This window comes from Macrotis lagotis, chromosome 7 (genome assembly GCF_037893015.1).
Source record: "Macrotis lagotis isolate mMagLag1 chromosome 7, bilby.v1.9.chrom.fasta, whole genome shotgun sequence".
Lineage (NCBI taxonomy): Eukaryota > Metazoa > Chordata > Mammalia > Peramelemorphia > Peramelidae > Macrotis > Macrotis lagotis.
The window spans coordinates 216,217,860-216,241,922 of NC_133664.1; the positions used below are offsets into that span (position 1 = coordinate 216,217,860).

General features: G+C 33.1%; 1 protein-coding gene and 1 long non-coding RNA gene across 3 annotated transcripts in view; one reads left to right on the forward strand and one right to left on the reverse strand.

The window, feature by feature from the left end:
• The window catches only part of LOC141493465 (uncharacterized), a 57,864-nt gene extending 48,815 nt beyond the window's left edge, over positions 1–9,049 (forward strand). Inside the window, exons 4-5 of the long non-coding RNA XR_012470219.1 lie at positions 5,343–5,508; positions 8,645–9,049. This is a non-coding gene — a long non-coding RNA (uncharacterized LOC141493465). The remainder of the gene's footprint in view (positions 1–5,342; positions 5,509–8,644) is intronic.
• The window catches only part of ABCD2 (ATP binding cassette subfamily D member 2), a 177,112-nt gene that overhangs the window by 151,639 nt on the left and 1,410 nt on the right, over positions 1–24,063 (reverse strand). The window contains exons 2-3 of one of the 2 annotated variants that reach the window (XM_074194858.1): positions 23,819–24,016; positions 16,695–18,796 (exon numbers count right to left, since the gene is read on the reverse strand). In XM_074194858.1, the coding sequence (XP_074050959.1) occupies positions 17,744–18,796; positions 23,819–24,016 (1,251 nt within the window). In that variant the 3' untranslated portion in view covers positions 16,695–17,743. Of the gene's footprint in view, positions 1–16,694; positions 18,797–23,818; positions 24,017–24,063 lie in introns of those variants that run through there. The other variant, XM_074194855.1, reaches the window with a different exon arrangement.

The following is a 24,063-nucleotide window of genomic DNA, read 5'->3' on the forward strand; positions in this document are numbered from 1 at the left end:
ATTTGGAGTGGAATTACTCTTTCTATTATGGTTCCATTTTTTGGTTATTTATATATAGAAATGTTAGTTTATTTTTTGAGGATTTACTTTGTAGCCTGCAATTTTGTTGAAGATATTATCTCAGTATCTTTGCTGATTCTCTAAGGGTTTTTCTCAAGAAAAATATCATATTATCAGCAAATATGGATAGTTTTATTCCCTTTTTCCCTGTCTCTATATTTTAAAATTTCTTTCTCATTGTTGTTGCCAACATTTCCACCCCCAAGCCTACACTTTGTAGATTGGGGTTTTGTTTGTGTTGTTTTCTTTTGTTTAGAATATAGAATTGTTGTACTTTGTCAAAGGCTTTTTTCTAAATCTATTCATAAGAATTTTGGATGTTTTGGTTTTTCATATGATTAGTTATATTGTTTGTTTTCTTAATGTTGAACCATTTTTGCATCCTTGTCATAAATCCCACTTTGTCATAATTAATGATTTCTTAAATAAATGATTGTAGGCTGACAGGCTTTTATTTAAAATTATTTGTCAATGTTCATTAATGATGTTGGTTTGGTTTTTTTCTGTATTTTTATTTTCCTTTGTTTTATATGTTAGGAGTATGTTTGTGTTATAAGATAATTTCTCAGTTTTTAAATTTTTGAAGCCTGGTTACTAAGGGAGGTAGAGAAAAAAATTGGGAAGAGAAATGTGAACAATACAAGAAAAACATGAAAACCAAGTCAGTAGCTTAGTCAAGGAGATACAAAAAATGCCAAAGAAAACATGTTAAAAACTAGTTTAGGTCAAATGGAAAAAGCACTCCAAAAAGTTAATGAGGAGAAGAATACCTTAAAAAGCAAAATTGGCCAAATGGAAAAGAAGAAAGCTCTCTGAAGAAAACAATTCCTTCAAATGTAGAATGGAACTAAAGGAAGTTAATGACTTTGCAAAGAATCAAGAAACAATAAAACAATAGCAAAAGAATGAAAAACTAGAAGAAAATGTTTAATATCTTCATTGGCAAAACAACTGATCTGGAGAACAGATCCAGTAGAGATAATTTCAAAATTATTGTGCTAACTGAAAGTCATGATCAGGAAAAGAACCTTGACTTCATTTTTAAAGAATTTGTACCAGAAAATTGCCCCATTATCCTAGAAGCAGAAGGTAATGTAGAAATTGAGAGAATCCAGTAATCTCCTCCTGAACGAGATCCAAAAGAAATAACCCACAGGAATATTATAGCCAAATTCCAGAACTCCCAAGTCAAAGAGAAAATATTACAAGCAGCCAGAAAGAAACAATTTAAATATTATGGAAGTACAATCAGGATTACACAGGACTTAGCAGCATCCACATTAAGGACTTGTAGGACTTGGAATATAATATTCCAGAGGGCAAAAGAGTTTGAATGCAATTGAGAATCAACTACTCAGAAAAACTGAACATCCTCTTCCAGGGGAAAAGATGGACTTTCAATGAAATAGGGGAATTTCAACATTCCTGTTGAAACAGCCATGGCTGAATAGAAAGTTTGATCTCCAAGTATAGGACTCAGGTGAAACTTAGAGAGGGTGGACAGGAAGGGCAAATTATGAGGGATTCAATGATGTTGAACTGCGTGTATTCCTCCTGAATGGGAAGATAATACTGATAATAGTCATATGAACCTTCTCATTTAAAATGCACATTCGATTCATGAACTCTGTTTTGTTAATGTATGTTTGTAAGGATATCATTATCCCCTAAGGACTGTTAACTTCATCACAGAATTTTGTTTGTTGTTTCATTATCATAACTTCATTTTACATAATTATTCATTTCATCAATGATTTGTTCTTTGACTTACTCATTATTTAGAATTGTATTGTAAACTCTTCATTTGGGTCTGTATCATTTGTGATTCCTAAAATAATTATTATTTGCATTATGATTTATAAATGATGTATTAACTATTTCTGCCTTTTTCTATTTATTAGCACTATCTTTTGTGCCTTTGGACATGGTAAACTTTTGAGGAAGTTTAATGGAGGGTGTTAAATATGTATATTATTATGTAGAAGTGTTGTAAAATGCCATAAATTTCATAATTATTTTCTTCTGTAATTTATTGTTTCATATTTGTCTTTTTATTTATCTATTAGACCTATTCAAGACTGAGAAAAGCATATTGAAGTCACCTGTCATTATGATGCCACTGTTTAAATTTTCTTATATCTCAGTTAATATTTCCTTTATGAATCTGGATGCTAAGGCCTTTACAACACATAAGTCACTTATTGATGTTGATTTCTTGTATCCATTTCAGTATAATGTAAGGTTTTATTTATGATATTATTTTTTGAATGTTTGTTTTTGGATTTTTTCAGATAGCATGACCACAAATTGCTTTTTTAAGATTCATTTGATACCTGGGAAAACTTTTATTCCCTCAATTTTATTTTTTGTGTATCTTTATTAAATATTTTTAAAATAAGAGATTGTAGGGTCTTTTCTTATCCAATCTATCCCCTTTTCAAAGTCTTAGATTGTTTAATTCATTTGTATTTTTCTCCTTTTATAATGTATTGATTTTCCCTTTCTTTCTTCTGCAATAAACACAGCACTATGGCCCTTAAGGTACCTTGTCTTAATCTTTTTTTTTTTTTTAGAGTGCCCCAGTTTCCATTGACTCTTCCCTCACCCTTGATCCCCTCCTCTCATTTATTACCATTTTCTTTTTTGCATATTTTTTCCTTTCTTGCTCTCATCTGTTTATAGAATACTCCCCTTTCTCTTCTCAATTAGTCAAGTAGATTTCCCTTTCCTTTTCTACCCTTCAACTAGTCTTGTTTTACTTCATTTTCATACCCCTTTTGTAAAAGGTTTTCTCTCTTCATTATCCACTTTCTCTTTGTATTCTAGACCATCATCTCTTGATTCATGATTGTTATAATTATCTGTTCTATTACTTTTCTCTCTATTTCTCATATAATCAAACTTCCATATATATATATATATATATATATATATATATATATATATATATATATATATATATATATATCCATTCTACCTCTAGGCATCTTCTACAATGGTAGAACTTACCATGGATTATCCATTTCCATGATGTCTAACTCCCAAGACAATGCCAAATATTGCAGGTGTCAAAGAAGGCACTATAAGTGTAAAAGGGCACTCCCCTTTTACATTTCTGATTATGCAGGCCACCACTTATCTTTATCCTACCCTGGTACCTTCCTTTCTCCATTTGCCTCAAAAATCTCCTTTCTGGGTCTGCTTTCCCATTCTCCAGGTGTCAGTTTTCTCCAAGCGTCTTGACTTCCCTTATTCAAGATAGGATAGGAAGACTTTTCAGGCATCATATCCCTCAGACCATACCCAGTGCTAAGTCCTCATCTCCCTTCACAGAACATCTCTCATTAGTTATAGGAGCCTTTGCAACTCCCTTTTCAATCATTTCCCTCTCCTCATTTACCCCTTGGAGGCTTTCTGAGACCACAGGGGTCACTTTTTCTCTCATTGCTAGCCCATGATTTAGCCCTAGAGCAGAGCATCCAACCTTAGTTTATTTTAGGGCTGCATTAAAATAAAATTATTCAAGAACTGCACCCAGAATAAAAAATACAGTCTGCATTTAGCAGATGTAGCACTCTCCTCATAACTTCTTAGAAAGTGGGTGAATGTGTCATCAATACAACAGGCAACAGTGAGAAGCAAAAGCAAACACAAAAACAACAAAGCAATGACACAACAGTATAAAGGCAGGTTCATACTGACTAGTCTGCATCATACAGACTGACAACATCCCACAGATCGACTGAAAATTCCATGGAATAAGTCCTTCAGTAATATTGCTTAAAAACACCAAAGAAAATTAACAACAATGAAATATTTATTAGTGATGGAATTTAAAAAATCTAAGAATTTCATGCAAATTATTATTTTACTTTTTTGTTTGTGAAAATTAAAACCCACAAGGGGACTGCATAAAAATCACACTGAAGTCTGCAGGCTGTATTTTGAACAGCCCTGCCCTAGAGTATCACTAACTTCTTTTTTCCATCTCCTCTCCCCCCTTAGCTTCAAAAAATCTTTTAATGTACTATTATATTATTTTATATTATTATTTCATAATATAATTTCACAAAAGCATTCACCTGTAGGCAGGATATCCATAATGACCCATACCCACCCTTGTCTTCACCACTCTCTTTTTTACATGTTTAGAAAGACATTTCTTACTAGTTTCTCTGCTTTCACTTTGTTGCTGTGGTCAGCTATGATTGTTGCATTTATTCACTTCTCTACTTGTTGAGCTGTTTGAGAAGCAAATAATTCTTTTCCTTTTTTTTCTTTTTTGGGTGTTAAGTGACTTGCCTAAGGCTGGATTTGAACTCAGGTTCTCCAGACTCCAGGCCAATGCTCTACCCACTGTACCACACCTAGCTGCCCTAATCCCTTTTCTTTCTAAAAATGTTTAACAGGCTATTATTGAATGTCTATTATTTTTTCATGTATGACTGAGTTCAAAATTGCAGGGCAGATCACCTGGTACAGAATTCTTGGTTGAGGGAGGGAGGGAAGGTGGGGCCAAGATGGCAGAGTAGAGGTAGGAATTCCCAGAATTAAAATTATGTCTGCAACCAAATTCTAGAGTGTCAGAACCAACAGAAAGACTGAATGAAATAATTTTCCAGTCCAAGGTAACTTGGAAGATCCGTGAGAAGGGTCTATTCCACTCAGTTGAGATGGCTGCCAGAGCAAGTCGACTCCAGCTATCTAAGAACAACCCTGGTCCTCAGGGTGCTTGGATTTGTGGCAGTGGGGAGTAATTTCCAGATCTCTCTCTCTCTCTCTCTCTCTTTTTAAAATTTATTTTCATCCATATGTACATCTATATTTTTAAATTACAAAAATTCCTTCCACCCTCCCTTCCCACACACCTCCCTTCACCAGCAAAGTTAGATTAGCATTGTACATACATATTTTGATAAACATGTTTATGGATTAATAATTTTTGGTATGAGCTATCAGAATTAAGGGTAAGAGATAATTTTTGTAACATGTTCATCAGATTCTGAAGGGTTGTTTTGTGTGTGTGTGTCTGTGTTTCTGTGTGTGTATGTTTTGCTTTGCTTTGTTTTTCTTATTCTGGATGGGGAATAATATAGTACATAGCCAGTCTAATACAGTTGTCCTAGCTCTCTGGATGCTAAGGAGCTGCTTCCATCAAGGTTGTTCATCTCATGTTGTTGTTGATGTGTACATTGTTCTCTTGGTTCTACTCCTTTCATTTAGCATCAGATCCTTTAAGTCATCCCATGCTTCTCTAGAGTCCAACCATTTATCATTTCCAGACCTCTCAGTCCAATTGCCAAAGACAACTTGGAAGGTCAGCAGGAAAACTCTTGTCACACCAGAGTGAGCTTGGAGCCCAAGCCAGTGCAGGCTTTGGAACAGCTTCAGTCCGGGAACCCATGGAGCCACCCAGAAGCTGCTTCTAGACTGCTCAGTCCATGGAAGGTAACAGGTCTCTCTCTGCTCTCTCTGGGGAAGAACTTTGTTTTCTGCCCATATTCAGATCCAGGTGAAAATTACTTTGGTCCCATGGAGGATCAAAATACCCACTCAGAAGATGACAAAGTTATAGGAATATAATACAACATATTTATAGCCTAAGAAATGATGAAATGGACAATTTCAGAGGAAACTAGAATGAGCTTTATGAAGTAATGCAGAGAAAAGTAAGCAATTCTGAGAAAAGGGAGTTGAACTGGGAAAACAATTTATACAATGAACTTTACAAAACAAGAACTAGGAGAATAATTTATATGCTATAGAAAAAAATTCAATGATACACTATGCATCCAAAAAAATGAAGATGAAGCATGCCACATTTCTCTTGACAAAGAGCCATCAAGGTCATTACAAACTTAAGACGCAGAAAGAGAAACACTCTTTTGGAGATGGTTATGGGGATTTATTGTGCATACTATGTAGGCATACATTAAGGGATTTGTTTTTGCTTGAGAAGGAGTTATTTGAGGAATAGGTTCACTGAAAAAAATACTGAAGATTTTTAATTCATAAAAAAGAATCCAACCAAAAAAGGATTTATTATCTCTTTTCAAAAATGGTTTATAAATATGTGATTTATCTCACTATGGACATTTGCATATTATAGTAATGTCATCCATAAAGCAAATCCATAAGAAAAATTTCATAGTAGGCAAAATTTGTTTTTGCAATCTTCTACTTAGAGGCAGAACTAGGGTTAAGCTGCAAAGTAGGGAACTACATAGAAAACAACATGCAGAGAAACACACTAAAGAGACATTAATATTACTTTTAAAAAAATGTAAATGTTTACTAACAGAAAATTTTTCTCTTCATAACATAGAAAATTTTTCTGAGGCATCAAGTAGAATGCACTTGATTTCTTCAGCAAAGTTGTAAACTAAAAAAATTAACTCCTACCTGCCCCCCCCCAAAACCCTCTCTAAAAAAATTCTATATAACAATAAAATCCAAAAGGCAACAATAGAGGGGGGAAAGTTCGTTCAAAATACTACTATAACCAGGCTTTGTACATGTCCAAATCACCTAAGATGAAGGGACTTGCTTCTATGAAAAGATATTCCTGTGTTCCTCCAATGAGGGTTGGGGAGACAGAAGGTCCTTTCCATTTACTTCTTAGGAGGATGAGGTTGTGTTTTTTAAACTACCAAACTGGGACAGTCTCTTTTCCTTTCCTTTTCCTTTCCAGTGAAGAAGGCGATTGTCTTGTGCAACCACAGCATAGGCACCATGAACTGAACTAAGTGAGGGGATGTCCTCCTGCCCCTTTTAGATCCTGAAAAATGGCCTTTGGTTTTTTTGTTCTGGTCTATTTTGGTTGTCCTTTTCATTTTCAATTGAAGGGGTAGCAGATAAAATCCTCATTGACCATGGTTACCTTGGAACCAGTTACTACTAGCCCAGCAGAGAAATCCTCACAAGTCAAGGTACCTGGTACTTGATGCCTGCTCCTTTCCCTTCCCCCCACAAGGGATGATTCTTGATTTTGAAATTTAATGGGAAACAAGCTAAGCTGTGAATCTAATTTCCCTCTCTTCCAGAGCCTGAAGAGATATGTTTATAATATCTGTTCTTATGCTTTTGAAGTAAATATTCCTGTGTAGAAGCTAATGTGACTATTAAGAGGTTAAATGGAATTGAGGTACATGGGACCACCTAAAATTGGAGAAACATCATTGCTTGGGGCTACACCAATGACAGGGTCTAGCCACATCCCTTACCCCATAAAGGTACTCCAGAATACTGGGGATGGGTGAAATGGTATTCAATCATGGTATTCAGACAAGGAGGCCAGGGTAAGCACTGTTATATGTGAGGTCTTATCTGGATAAATTGAAGCCTGGAGAGATTCGTTGCCCAATGCTAATTTTAATAGCTTAGATTTTTATTTGTTGATACCTTTATATATTAATACTTTCTATATTACTGAGTTCTACAGAAAGGATCATTTTTTCCAGATCTCAGTTGGATGGTCTTATGTACTGAGGAAATCATGGAAAAATCTCCATTCCCTAAGTCCCAAATTCTTGTGGAGAAAGTTCTCTATAGTTTGAAAAGATCTGTGTGGGCTAGGTTTCCATCAGAATGAGAAGCCAGTTTTGTTGCTTTTGCCCTTTCTTTTGCTTGTGAGTTAAGGCTAAGAAAGCAGAGCTATTTGGTAAATTTTTGTGAAATATACCTTGTATTGTCAAATCTGCAAATCTTTGTATTTGAGGATAAGTGTGATTTTTACCTGAAAATGCAGAATTGTATATAATCATACAACATGGCCTCTTTTGAGACTTATGATTGCATGGAACTATGGAAGCAAGGAAAAAGATATTGCTATAATTCAATACTATAGCTCCCTTGAGATCTTCTGTCTTTTGCCAAGAACAGAAAATATTTCAGGGTGGTGTGGAAAAGAATATAACCAGGTTTTGCAAATGCCTAGATCATTTTTTTTTGCAAGGCAATGGGGTTAAGTGACTTGTCCAAGGTCACACAGCTAGTTCATTATTAAGTGTCTGAGGCTGGATGGTGAACTCAAGTCCTCCTCACACCAGGGCTGGGGCTCTATCCACTGCAACTACCTAGCTATCCCTCACATGCATAGATCATTTAATATAGAGGAAACTGCTTTTAGCAGAAAACATTTCATGTTCCCTACCATATAAGTAGAAGCAGCTTCTTTCCATTGGCTTTGGACGTAGAGCATGGCTGCATCTTCAAAACTACCAAATTGAGAGAGTATCTTTAGAGTACTGCTGGGTAGGTAGTTCAGTGAACAAAGAGTTGGACCTAGAGTCAGAAAGAAGGGTTCAAATATGGCATCATATTTGTGGGACCCTTGGCAAGTCATTTACCCTCTGTTTGCTTTAATCCACTAGAGAAGAAAATGGTAAATCTCTCTATTATCTTTGGCAGCAACCCTGGGCAGTATGGCCAACAGGGTCACAGAGTCTAAACAACTGAACAACAACTCTAGAGTACAAGTACAGTTAGTTCAGAAGAACAACACTGGATTAAGAAAACTAGACTCATGTGATCAAAAACTATGCTTCCCATCAACACCATACTAACTAAAACTTTTTTCTTTTAGGTATCTTATTTCTGTTACAGGTGTCTCATTTCACCAACATTCTCAAATTGAACTACTAGACTGTCCTGGTCATCTTGGGAGTATGAGGCAGAACTGAAGCAGAAAGACTATCTGAGATGGGAGATAGATGATGGAGAAGATGAATTCCAGGTGGCATCTGTTCTTGTTTTGGTATATTTGGTAAAGCCCTCTGGAGATAGTGACCACTTCCTTATCCCTGGGGATAAGAGAGTAAACTGGCTATTCAGCAACTAGTCAGATGTGAATATATTCTGTATTTTTCAAAACTCTCCCCTGAAGATAAATGAAGAAAACTATCCTTTGCTTAATTTGCATATTTTTTTATATTTGGGATGCTAGTGATCTCTACCAGCCCTAAGTTTGTGTAAGCACCAAAGACTGTAATTTGAGAATAGTATTTTATATAAAAAAAAGTGCTAAAGAAATTGATTGGGACTTTTTATGTGTCATTTGGGAAGCTACTTGGGGCTGCAGGGATTCTTTGATATAAGGCAATTGAAAGAACTAAATATGATATCCCCAGAAACTTAGAAACCTTTCTAAAATTGGGAATGTGCACAAATACATCAGTTATCAGAATGGGAATGGGGGTTCTCATTAATTTGAAAAAGGTCATATAAGTAAAAAATCAAAGCAGAAGTCAAAAGACAGCCAATGAGATGAAAAGGGAAACATTTCCTATTCCAGAAAGGATGGCAGACATGAATATTGAATGTGAAGAGCCAAGACAGGGAACTTGCCTCTACTAATTGTCCTAAATGACTAAATAACCAAGGCTTTTGGGTCAGGAAGATTTTGTCAATAGGAGAGACAGGAATATTTCCCATCTCCTGCCTGAAGGTAACAAACCACAATAGAACTAAATTTCTGAAAGAATTATAGGAGAAAAGCTGCAGGCTGCTCTATGAGTTACTGCCCTAATTGGAAGAGTTCTATAATACTCCAGCGGAAGAGTATAGTTTCATTTAGCCAAACAAGGGGCTAAATGTGGGAAGACTATAGCTATAGCTGTCCATCAGAAAAGGTCTCCAAAGTCCAAGAGACTAATGGATTGATCAGTTCAACCTTGAGGAAACAGTCTATTGGTAAAGTGGTCTGCTAGCCCCATCTAGCAGCCACTGCTCAGTGAACATTTAGTCTAGCCCATAAGTATACAACAGATAGTATAACCCAGAAGAAGCAAGAAGCAAGTTGAGAGAAATTAATATTATACTATTATGTTAATAACCAGGTACTATTTTGTGAACTATTCTTTTTCCAACATTTTAGCTAAGATCCTACTCCTGAAAGGGTCAGTTGTTCTCTGAAGGGTATTACTGAGAAGGTAATTCCTCAGCCCCAAGGCATCTATCTATCAGCTTAGGGAATCATTACTTCTGTAAACTAAAAGAAGGATAAAGAACAAAATGTTTTATTTACTATGCAAACAAAAGCTAGGACATGTCTCCTAGTTCTTGATCCCCTCCATTATGATCCAAATACCTGAAGGCTTCTGAGTCTCATGGTCATGTGATTTTCTTAGCTGGAGGAGCTAAAGATGTTACCCTCATTAAAAGTCCACCAAATAAGATTTTGTTTCACTTGTCAGAGAATTCCCTGACAAGAAAGTACACACCTGATTTAAGGTGTTTCAGAATTTCCCTTGGTATCTTTGCTTGCCAAGAGAAACTACTGACCATCAATTTATTGATTACTGAAAACTGATATGGTTTGAATACAGATTGAAATATGCTATTTTTCATTTTCTTTCATTCATTTTTTTTAATTTGAGTTTTCCCATAAATAATAACTCATTTGAAAATACTTATCTGATTGCACATATAAAACCTATTTTTGATTGCTTACCATCTTAGAGAGGGGAAAGCAGGGGGAAGAAGGAATAGAATTTGGAATTCAAAACTTTTAAGAAATGTTAAAAATTTATTTCAACATGTAATTGGGGGAAAATAAAATATATAAAAAGTAGAGAACATCAGTTAAACATTAAAAAATCTGATTGGTTTGACTAAATAATAAAATTTTAATTGCCTGAAAACCCTATTTTTCAGGGGATTTATTCATGACAAAGTCTAGATGAGCTGTTGGTCTTTTGGAAATACTATGCCCAGTGAAAAGTTAAGTCAAATGAAAAACAAAGCAACTCACAGAAAATGGTATAAGGGAGGCAAAGCCAAGATGACAAAGTAACAGCCCTTTCCTCTCACCCCACCAAAAAAATAAGAATAAATTTTTTTTCCCTTCAAACAGATCTGGTAAATGAAACAGATGGAATCCTAACAGAGAACTCCAAGAAAAATGTCACAATGAGTCATTTTTCCAGGTCAAGTCAGGCCAGCATAGGAAATGAGATCTGTGGACAGTGGGATGGGATTGATCAGGAATGTGCTAAGAGAATAGTCCAGTAGTGCACTAGGTCAAGAAAAGTTCCCAGAACTAATGTATTGTTGGTGGAGTTGTGAACTGATCCGACCACTCTGAGAACAATTTATAGATATGCCCAAAGGGCAATAAAAATGTGTATAATACCTTTTGGTCCAGCAATATCACTACTAAGTCTGTATCCTAAAGATCATAAAAAGGGGCAAGATATTCACATGTACAAAAATATTTATAGCAGCTGTCTGTATAGTATCAAATAAATGGAAATTGAGGGTATGCCCATAAATTGGGGAATGGCTAAACAAATTGTGGTATATGGATGTGATGGAGTACTACTGTTTTATAAGAAATCATGAACTGGTAGACTTCAACAAAGTCCAGAAAAGACTTACATAAATTAATGCTGAATGAAATGAGCAGAACCAAGAGAACATTGTATACATTAATAGCAACAATGTGTGATAATCAAATATGATGGACTTAGCTCTCTTCAACAGTACAATAATCAAAGACAATTCTAAAAGATTTGTGATAGAAAATATTAACGACATCAGAGAAAGGACTGAATGCAGACCAAAGTAAATTATTTTCTTTTTTAAAACTGTTTTATGCTTTATGGTTTTTTGCTCCCTTTCATTCTGATTCATCTTTCACAAACATGACTAATATGGAAAGGGGAGAGGGGGTAGAAAAGAACAGAGGGAGAAAAATGTGGAACTCAAAATATTGCCAAAAGTTGAATATTGAAAATTATCTTTGCATGTGGTTGGAATAATAAATAAATAAATAAATTTAAAGTTAAAAAAAAAAGGAGAAGTTCCAAACCTTTATAGAGTATCCTCTAAAAAGGTAAGGGGCAGGTACTAATTCTGGATTGTAGATTTAAGGTAGATAAAGAAAAGAAATTGCAACCTAGGCTAGTGTTCTGGAATAAGAAATTGTTAGGTTGTGTACCAAGCAAGGAATAAGCTCAGAAGTTAGAGTAGAGTGGATTGGCCCTTAGAAGCAGAACAGGGTCTCAGTTCGAACTTTAAGACCAGTCTATTCTGTACTCTGAAGAAAAATAACCAGGACCAGAAAGAGTCCTGTAGTACTGTCAATCTGAATCATGAGAACCTTTCAGCTAGTTGGTGAGAGTCGAGTCTAGCAACAGTTTACTGTTCTTCCTACTCAAATTCAGGTCAGAAACTTGAAGAATTCAGATCAGGGGGCCAGTGTTAAGAACAGATACTTGGAGAGTAACAAAAGCTTTATGTACCTAACTCTGAATTTGAGAGACTGGAGTGAACACAACACTCAGTACCTTCAAGAACACAAGCCCTTCCCTTCAGTAGTACATAGAGCTTGAGCCTACATAAAATCTAAAGTCAGAAAGTAATGTGAGAATAAATGACAACAAAAAGAATCCCCTCCACCCATAAAATGCTAATATGGTGGCACATATGCTTTGCACATATGCTCAAGGAAAAATCACTCCAAAATATCTACAAGCTAAGTTTTAAAGAAAAACATAGCTTAAGCATATAAATTCAACTAGAATTGCTATGAGATAAAACTTATTTTAAAAAAAGTTAAATTTTCTTTTAATGAAATAAGAATTAGAGACTTGATACTTACTAGGTACTTGAGCAAATCACTTAACCCCCATCACCCCACAAAAATTAAAATAAAATTAAATAAGAGAACTAGAACAAAAAAATTTGAAAAGAAATAAGAACTATAGAAGGAAGAGTTGGCATAAGAGGAACAAAACTTTGCTCAAGCAACAAACTCCTTAAAACTTTGAACAAATAAAAGGTAATGCCTTCATGAGATGAGAAATAATAAAATTAAGTCAAGTTTGAAAAACAGAAGAAAATATAAGATATTTATTTCACTGTCAAAACATCTGACTTTGAAAATAGCAAGGAGAAAAGAAAAAAAATCTTGAACTACCTAAACAAAAAATAGCCAAGACATAATATTCAAGAAATTGTAAAAGAAAACTGCCCAGATCTCTTGGATCCAGAGAGCAATATGGAAATAAAAAGGATCTACTGGACACCTCCTAAAGGAAATCCCAAATGAAAAATTAAAAGGAAAAATATAGACAAAATTCAGAGCTTCCAGATTAGAGACAAACATACCATAAGCAGTTAGAAAGAAAGAATTCAAAATCAACGAGTCACAGTTAGAATTATACGTGAGTTAGCAGCTCTGACTATAAAGGAATTTGGAATATAATATTTCAGAAGACAAAGACAGACTTGACCTAAGCAATACTGGATGCTACAGGAGGGGTCTTAAATGAAATAAAGGCCTTCCAAGCATTGTTGATGGAAAGACTACAACTGTATGAAACTCTAAAGTTCAAATGAAGGAGTTAAGATAAACATAAAAAAGATAAACAAGAAGGAACAATGATAAAGGATTAAAAAGGATAATTTATTTATATTCCAATATAAGATGATACATGTGTCTCTTCTGAGTTGTATCATCATTAGGGTCAAAGAATAAGATAGTATATCTTATATACTATAGCCAGAAAATGTTTCCATTAAAATTATCCTTATAATCTTAAAAAAGAATGAAAAAAAAAAGAAAGAAGACTATATTATGAAGGAAAGAATGTTAGGAGAGAAAGAATAGAAAAATCTAATCTGGGGGAAGAGGGGATGGGAATTACTCTACCAGATCACAAACTATTACTATAATGCTGTAATCACATAAACAATTCAAAACTGGGTTTAAAAAGAGAAAGAAAAAGGTAGATCATTGGAACAGATTAGATACCCAAAATACAGAAGTTAACACATATAGAGTGGTGTTCCATTAACCAAAAGACTCCAGCTACTGTAGTAAGGATTCACTATTTGACACAAACTACTGGGAAAACAAGAAAATAATCAGGCAGAAATTAAGTACAGACCAACACCTCAAAATACATATCAACAATAGCTCCAAAATGGTTAGTGAAAAAATATAAAAGGGGACACTGCAAACAAAGCAATGAAGAATTTACTTTTCAATGATTATAGAAGATCATGACCAAACTAAGGACTGGCAGAATTATTGATGATATAAATGGGCTATTCTGACTATATGAAATTTAAAAAATAGTTTTTGCATAAATTTAACCAAATGCAACTAAAATTATGAGAAGCAGGTAATGATGGTATAAAAATTAATACCCAAAATAGAAACTAAAAAATCTCATGTATATCCTGAGTATGATTTAATTTTTTATTTAATTATTAAGATTATTATATTTGATTATTGTTAATCAAACTAGGTCATCTGACTCCTCAGAGATCAGACACAATGAATGATTTACAGAGTTTATTTTTATAAAAAAAGGAATTAACAATTACAGCCATCTTAAGAAATTTGCTTTGAACACAATTTAATTGGATATGGCAGGTCATCCGATTATTTTAATCCTTCCAGACTTCCTTTTTTTTTTTTTTTTTGGGCAAGGCAATGAGGTTAAGTGGCTTGCCCAAGGCCACACAGCTAGGTAATTATTAAGTGTCTGAGGCCGGATTTGAATTCAGGGACTCCTGACTCCAGGGCTGGTGCTCTATCCACTGTGCCACCTAGCCGCCCCTCCTTCCAGACTTTCTTAAGGCAAATTCATATTGCTCCCAACATTTGGACTGTGGGAGCAAGGAGTTAAATTTTAAATTCTATTGAATTAGGATATGTCTATCAAAATGATATTGCCTCAGAAACCTTTGCCTGCAGCTGTTAGGAAAAGGGGATTTAAAATTAGGAAAGAGGAACCTAACCTTAGTTAACTTATTCCCTAAGACTGTAAGGGGGAACTTGTGGTTTGTGGTTGGTAAGCTAGCAGTTATTCCCAATTCTTCAGACAATTAAATTATTTAATTTATAATTATTCCACATCACCCATACCAATTTAATATTTTTACCTATCTCAAAATCCTGTGACTTGATAGGCAAGTGATGATACAGCAGGTAAGTATACATTAGGAGCTGTAGTCACAACCCTGTAAAAAGGCTGCTTCCAATAAGATTTGGCAGTCTGCTGGGTGTCTGACTGTTCATCTCCTAGCCTGATTATTATAGCAGATGGGGATTTCACCCTGTGGTCACAACATTAAAAAAAAGTACAAAAATTTCTTCAAAGATGATTCCACTCACACTGATACATGGAATGTGCACACACTTATGAACACCACAAAATCTAGAAGATCTGAAAGACAAACAATTCTTGTTGCAAAAGAACTGAGCAGGTATTGCATCCAAACAGCAATCTTGAGTGGCTGGCAAATGAAGACCAGTTGACCAAAGTCAAAGTTAGATATACATTTTTCTGGAGTAGCTGCAGTCAAAGTGAGCACCGTGAAGCTTCCATAGGTTTTTGCAATCAAAACTAATCTAGGCAGCAAGTTTGTGTGCCACCAAATGGAGTGAATAATAAGCTTGTGACAATGCAATTGTCACTTGCAGGAAAATGTCATGGCATCATGATCAGTGTCTATATTTCCATGACAATCCATGATAAAATCAAAAAAAATTTTATGGAGTCCTGGAGACCCTTATCAATATTTCTAGGTGACTTTAATGCTAGAATAGGCACAGCCTACCATAATTGGCAGGGAGTCCTTGGGAAACTGAATAGAGCTGATAGGTGTGCTGGGCCTAGCAAAATCTAATATCAGATATTTACTAGCTGAGTGACCCTGGGAAAGTCACTTAATCTGTTTGCCTCAGTTTCCTCATTGGTAAAATGAGGATAATAGCCTCTATATACCAGAGTTGTTGTGAGGACCAAATGAGTTAATTGTAAAACATTCAAGTATAGTCTCTGGCACATAATAAGCACTAGATAAATGTTAGCTATTATTATTCTTCAGTAGAGCTAAACTTCCCTGCTATAATAACCCACCAAGCAAATCTTAAAAATCAAGACAAAACCTTCTTGACTATGTTTAGTCAAGTGACCAAGAAATGACATCAACAGGCTCTTAGTTCCCTGTGCAAATCCATTTAAAAAATCACCTAAATACCTTTAAAGGATTTGATTATTCCCACCACAAACAATTGTCTCCCCATGTGAAATAGTTTCTTTTGCCTTCATAATCTCTACCCTTGGCTCAGTCCTACTGATTATAAACCCTTATGCTATTTTAATGCCCTAGAACAAAATCTGGGTATTAACATCCCAGAACTCTTAATTTTTCCTGGAATAAAAATTATCCATTCTATTTTTTTCCATTAAATTCCAATATGGAAGAATAAGTCCTGTATAGGTTTGCAGTAAGAAATACAGAATACTTTTCAAATCTAATTGTTAAGTATAAGAGGAACCAAAAAGAACTAAATCACCTTTTGAAGCCAAATCAGAATAATAGCTCCTGAATCCAATTTTTAGTCAGAAGAGAAAAACAAAAGATTTCATCACAAATTCCCTATTTTTAAAATTTAACTTTTGAGGAGTTAATGTCATATGGTAAATCTGTGATAAAAAAGATAATCTTTTAAGACTTCTTTTAATGAGATTTTTTTCTCCATACAACAGAAAACCTTGAAATATGCTATATACTTTGAACTAATATATGGAACTAGACTCTATGAAAATAATTCCACTATTCTAGTTAATGAAAACTCAAGTTTTTTTATTTAAAAATAATAATAATAAATTTGCAGTTAACAAATACAGAATGCCTTTTGAACTCAGTAACTAAAAAGGGAAGTGAAAATAATCTCTCTTAGGAAAGTAATACAAGTTATATAAAAATACAATTATTTCTCCATGCATCAAAATTCACAATCAGTTTGGAAAATGTGAAAATGATTTTAAAATAATACTGCAAAAAGATTTAGACATTGTATCAAAAAACTCACAAGAAACTAAATTAATCAGTAGTTAAAATTGGGCTTTATAAATTCCTACTACATAATTACCAGGTGAAAAGGATCTCAAAAAATCATGTTGTCTACATCTGTCTTCACATAGGGGAGCTGCAATTAAATGATTCAAGAAAGGAAACAGTTGTACTTTTAAAAATCATATAGAGGTTGATTTTAAGACTTCTTCGGTAATGCATCTCAATGATTCCAGTCCCTTTTAAATAAGTATTATCATCAGTGCAATTTAGCTTTAGTCATAACATTTATTTTCAAAATGAAAAGATGTGAAAGGTCTGTACTATCCATATATATTAAATTTTAAGTAATAATGTAATTCCCAAACCTCCCTAAATTTATGGAAAAATACTAACCATATACTGAAATATTTGAAGTTTTTGAAGCTATCCACAGTCTAATTGCTTTCAAATAGCTGGTTTCTTTTTTTTTTGCTATTTCAATGGATATAAAATTAAAATAATTTTTAGGACCACTGTGGTATCCTTCCTAAGCATATACATGAGAAGAATCTAAGTCTTTTTAATGGTTAAATAAAAGTGTTTTTTTGAAGATATGTCAGAGTAAATGAAAATAATTCTCATTTTTCATTCTTTTTCATAATTTTTGGCCATCCTCAATTCATTCATGAAAATAAAATGGCTTTAAACAAATTAAACACATTAATACAATTAAAACATAATTTAATATTTTAACACATGGAACAAATTAAATTTCACAATTTATTCTATCTACATAAACACTGACTTGCTATTAAATAAAGTTTTGTTTTTGTGGAGGAAAAGTTCCAAATATCAATTTGCTCATAAAAGGAAGATATTCATTTGGTCACCACATAAACCTTTGAATACTATCATTATTTGGCCATTGAAATGTCTTGTTCAGGAAGAGATAAAATGTTACAAAGTTAATAATCATATAAAAACCTAATTCACAAAGGAGCTTGGGCAGGGGTGGCATAGGAAGGTTAAGCCTATAGATAATATAGGGTAATATGAAGTAACGAAACTCAAGAAGTTTTTGAGGAACTGTGACTGCAAATAAGCATATAAAAAACATTATGTTCCAGAAAATGGATTTGGATTTCAATGAATCAGCAATACTCCAACCAGCAAACAAATAGCATGGAACTAGCAAGTATTTAACAAATTCATGTCTCTGAAAGATTCTTTTCCATATATAGAATGTATAATGTCTATTGTCTGCTAGCAAATACTTATGAACATAAGTGAATTTCCAGACTAAAAATAAGGAAACAATCATAAATACAACAAATTGTCCCCAGTGTCTCCATGCTAAGTGAAGAAAAGTTTTAATTTTTGCAGGGGACAGCAGGTAAGGAAAGGAAAAAAAGAAAGTAAATGCAAAAAAATAAAATAGCTGAGGAAAATTCACACAGGCTTCATGGTTACTCTTATCACCAACAACTATTCCACCATTTAAAACTACAAAAGCAATAAATACAATTATTAAAAGAATATAGGGCCATGTTAAAACAATAAGCATACTCAAGTTCCTAAAGGATGTGACATAATCAAAAAGAAAGCACAGTATTTTCTTATATGCTGAAAGTGGTCCTTTGATGGATGAAAGTTTCTCTTCCTTTTTTTGTAGCTCAATCTTCCAAGCCTCTGTTAACTTTTGTGAAATTATATTTCCTGCACAGAACACAGTCCAAACAATATTTGTTTGGCGAAACATGAAGCCACAAAATCCAAGTAAGGCTGAAGTTTTATAATTACCATAAAGACACATCAAATAGGCAAAAAGAACAAAAAACATGGATCCTGTTTCTGTATAATAGAGGAAATTAAAAAAATAGAGTGTAGGAAAAATTGCCATTGTTAAGGCTGACAAAATTCTCTGGATACCTGAGACAGCCTGAAGGGTAAAAAAATATAGTTAGTGTTTTGTATATAATAGGTACTTAATAAATGTTTATTTCTGAATTAATAATCAAATGTGAGCATTTGTAGGGTAATGAAAAGGCATCTATATGGTTTTTAAAAAAAATTGATATTTTTAAATACTCAGCTTAAGACCTAAAAAACCCCACAATTATATATCTGGAATTTAAAATTCTTCTTAATTTACCCTCCAACCTACCTTTCCAAACTTCCACATGAACTCTAGAAAATAGGTATACTGGTCTCTTTGCTGTTCCTTTTATAAATATTACTTTTTTCTATGCCTTTGAATAAACTTTTGTCTCCTTACAAGGAATGTACTCCCTCCTGAACTCCAGTAAAATGCCTCTTGCTTTCCTCATTCCACAAGATGTTAATGCTAACTCATAGTCCCATTCCCAAATTACCTTGCATTTATTTTGTATACACTTTTATGTCTTACTCAGGGGAATATTAACATCATTTAAAGAAATGGACTACTTCATGTTTGTCCTAGCAACCTCAGAACCTATGTCTGATTTTAGAACTCAATGTAAAGAAAAAAATAACAAAATTAACAAACTTCAGTTTTACAATCATTTGTTTGGCAGCACAAAAAAAGCAACAGTAACATTTTAAATTATGGGTCTTTTATACACTGCAAACGTTTGATTGATGTTTCTCTTAGAAGAAACTCTTTGTTTCAAAGTCTTAGTACAGTATGAATTTAAAATGACCACAACCTCTTAAAAGTCTTTTTGAGCTCTTGAGGCTATTACAATTTTTTATAAGCTTATGTTATCATTCTATTCCAAATAACAAAATAATTTTTAAAAGTAAATTATATTGGCAATTTCTACAAATAGCTATAGCATATGTATATATACTAGGAGGCTCATTCAACAACTATTTATGAAAGATCTATCAAGTACCTTTGAATATCATAATAGTTACTGAGGGGAAATTTAAAAATTCCTTGGGCTCTAAGAATGGAGATGCTTAAGCAAGATAGGTAAATTACTTGGAACCATCAATAGTTTTGGTACATAAATTGGATTGATCTGGCCAGTTTCCATACTTTTATCAGATGGATTCTGTGCCATACATGTACATTTCATTTTTCTCTTTTACTGTGTTTTGTTATTTTTAAAAAGAATGGTTATTACTCTAAGAACAGGTAAAATTTATAGCTATTAGGTAGCATATTTCAGTGAAAAGCAATGATTGCTGGTTTGGGAGAGTCAAACATTTTAAGGATATTTCAAGCTCACAATTAAAAAACTGTCAATCACAATGATGTGTAAACTGCAGTCAAAAATGAAAAACAAAGCAGCAAAATGACAAACTATTACTGCAAAATAGACATCCCTCAAAGGTAGCTCAGAGGTGGAGTGGACAAATATCAGGCACAAGGTCAGGAAATAAACTACTTGTGTAACCTTGGGTAAGTTACTAAACACTTTTGCCTCAGTTTCCTCATTTGTAAAGTGAGTTAGAGAGGAAAATGACAAAACACTCCAGGATCTTTGGCAAGAGAATCTCAAATTGTTACATGAAAAAAATGGCCAAAAATGAAATGAATGAACAACAATCCTTAAAAATCAAAGATCTTCAGATAGATATGATTGCTTTCCATACTTGAGTTGTCCATAGTTTCATATAGGTTTCCTGAAGTTGGAAGAACAAGACCAGTCCTAAAAAAATAGGTGCTAAACAAGCTTATGAAAAAAAAAATACTTGTCAAAGGCAAGATAATGCACTCACTTTTTTAAAAAAGTTAAACTAAAACACTCTCAGTCACAAGAAATCCAATGAGTTTTAAGATGCAGGAATCTTTGTAAGAGTAAAAGAATAATAATCTAAAAACAATTTAAATTATTTCATACTTTTAATATGCCTGGGAGTCTTGTTCCCACTTAGGAAATGGTGAACTCTCAAAAAATATTGAGAAGCAGAATTGTTCCATTATTACAAAGACTCTTACATAGATATGAAATACCAGAACATGACTTTATGATCTGCTATATAAAAGTTAAAAAAGAAATTACTCATAATATCATATTCCACGAAATCAAGAATAAAACTGCCCAGATCACTTAGAATCAGAACTAAAAGTAAAAAAAAAATGATCACCTATGGGAAGAAACTTCCAAATGAAAACCCCCCAGGAATGTCACAGCTAAAATCCAGAACTTCAAATCAAACCAAAACAAAATTTAAATCATGTACCAAGAATCCATAGTGAGTATCATACAAGACTTAGTCTCTACTAGCATAAATATAAAGAACAGATCAACAAAACTGAAAGGAAAAATACAATGAAATTGATAAATAAAACTAATTTCTTTTAAAAAATAAAACTAATAAACCATACAGCTAGCTAATCTGATTATTTTTTTTAAAGGTGAAGGACAAAAATACATTATTTGTATCAAAAAATGAGGAGGGAGAGAATCCGAGTCAAAATTTTTTTAAAAAATGAATGTTAAAATGTTTTTATATGAAATTGGAAAAAATAAAAATATTAGTTTTAAAATTTTTAAAAAGCATTTCAGAACTGAAGAGAAAATAAGAACACATTTTGCCCAAGTATATTAATAGAGTCAAAAGTTTAAAGGAATGGATGACTACATTAAATATATATGTATACATTTATATGTGTGTATAAATCAGATTAATAAAAACAAATTATCTAAATATCCTAATATATGAAAAAGAAATTGAATAATCTGAAACTGAATTTACTAGTTAAAAAATTTTTTGGTAGTAGATAGATTTATAAGTTAATTACATGAAATATCAAAAGAATATTGAATTCTAATACTTCATAAACTGCAAAAAACAGCAAAAGGAACCTTTTCAAATTTTTTTCTATATTATAAATATGAACCTGATCCTAAAATGAAAAGGAAGGGAAGAATAATCTTAAAAAGGAAACAGATAAGTGGGGAAAAGTTTCATATATTGTCAGTAAGTTAATGAATATACATATAATGCTTACTGGTGGCAAGCATTATGCCAAACTTTTTTGCAAATATTATCCTATTTGATACCCACAACTCTAAAAGGTAGATATTATTATTATGCTCAGATTACAGTTTAGAAAACTAAGGCAAAAAAAAATTTAAATGACTTTGCCAGGGTCACACAGCAATTAAGTATCTGAGGTCAGGTTTGAACACAAGTTCATCTAATTCCAGATCCAGTATTCTATCCATTGTGCCCCCAGATGCCTCAAAAAACAGGGAAGAACAAAACAAAGAAAACTATAGACCAACATTTCTAATGAACATTGAAGCAAAAATATTAAATAGCAAATAGGCTACAATACTATATAATAAAGACTAAAAACTAGAATCAGGCTGAATTCATACCTTAAAAAAACAGGACTCATAAAATGAGGTAAACTATAAACATCATAAATCATGCAAATCACATAATAAAAGTCATAACATGTTGAAAAGGTGTTTTTTTTTTAATAAAATCCCAAACCCATCTCTGTTAAAGACACTAGGAAAGTACAGGAGTAAATAGAATTTTCTTTAAAAAAATGAGTCTAAACCAAAAGTTGCATATGAAATGGAGAATAGTTAGAGGCTTTTCCAGTAAGATCAGTGGTAAAACAAATATACCTGTTAAAATTATATTTAACAGAATGCTAGAAATGCTTGCTATGGATGAGAATGACATAAAATTATTGTTTTGTATATGATATGATGATTTATTGAGAAAATACTGAAGCCAACTAAAAAATTAAATTGGGGTATGGTCAGTACAGAAGTTTATTTTGCTGTACCATGCATATCTGTTATGAACATTTTTTTTTTATGGTTCAACTTGAGGTGAAGGAACATTCCCTCTGAGAAGATCACCAATTTACAGTTAACATAACTTGATTATTTGCATGCTGTCTCCCCAGACTGAATGTCTGGGGAGGTCTTTTATTTTCTCTTCAGTTGTTCTGAAATGCCTTTTTAAAATTTTAAAAATAATATTTTTATTTTTTCCAATTTCATATAAAAACATTTTTAACATTCATTTAAAAAAATTGAGTCTCAAATTCTCTCCCTCTCAGTCTATCCTTTTTCATTTTCTTTTTGATACAAATAATGTATTTTTGCTCTCCTCTTTAAAAAATGAAGGTAGGGACTGTTTTTCTGGCCTTTTTTTAAAATTTCCATTACTTAGTTCAGTCCCTTAAGAAGTCAAATAAATATTTGTTGTTAATGATGATTTTCTTAATATACTTAAATATTTTGCTTTTTTCCCAGTAAGTTTGCATAGCACTGTAGTACCAGTGTTATCTTTACATAATCATTAACCTCCCTTACAAAAAACACAGTCTCTCAACCCCTTTCATACCTGGAAAGTTTACAAAGTTTGGGCACATATAGTGCTAAATATAGCAATCATTTCTAGCCACTAGCTTGTCAGATAGTATATACTAGAACTTAGGCAGGGGATTTGGCTGCATGATAGTTTTTCCAGCATTTTCTTCTGGACTTTCTTGAAAACAGACCCAGATACAAGTGTTTGATGTCATTAATCAGCAATTGCTTGTTTATATTTAATTCTAAAAATCAATAAAAGTCCTTAAATTATACAACTATAAATTTAATAATAGAATTAATGAATACTTCCACTTTATTTTTTATTTATTTATTTACTTGAGGTTTCTGCAAGGCAAATGGGATTAAGTGGCTTGCCCAAGGCCACACAGTCAGGTAATTATTAAGTGTCTGAAGCCATTTGAACTCAGGTACTTCTGACTCCAGGGCTGGTGCTCTATCCACTGCGCCACCTAGCTGTCCCTGCTTTATTTTTAAAAGAAATATGCCATATATTAAATGCTAGAGAAATGTTTCATATAATTGAGAATGAATCAACCAAAATAAATGTGTGTGTGTATATATATATATATATATATATATATATATATATATATATATATATATATAGAGAGAGAGAGAGAGAGAGAGAGAGAGTGTTATTCTAGTGAATTAGTCAGAAAACTTACCTTGTTCCTCTGTTGTAACTTGCAAAAAAGTAAATAGAGTAAATAGAAGTTGCCAACACTGAAGAGCAGATTAACAAATCTGAGCATTCCTATGGAGCAGACTACATGTTGAGACCATCCAATGATCCATGTTGCAGGTTTTACAAGTCCAACAGATACTAGATATAAACCAGGTAATGTTGTGATCATGGGATCCCACTTAAAAATGAAAAAAAGGATGGTGATAAAGATGCTACAAAATATAA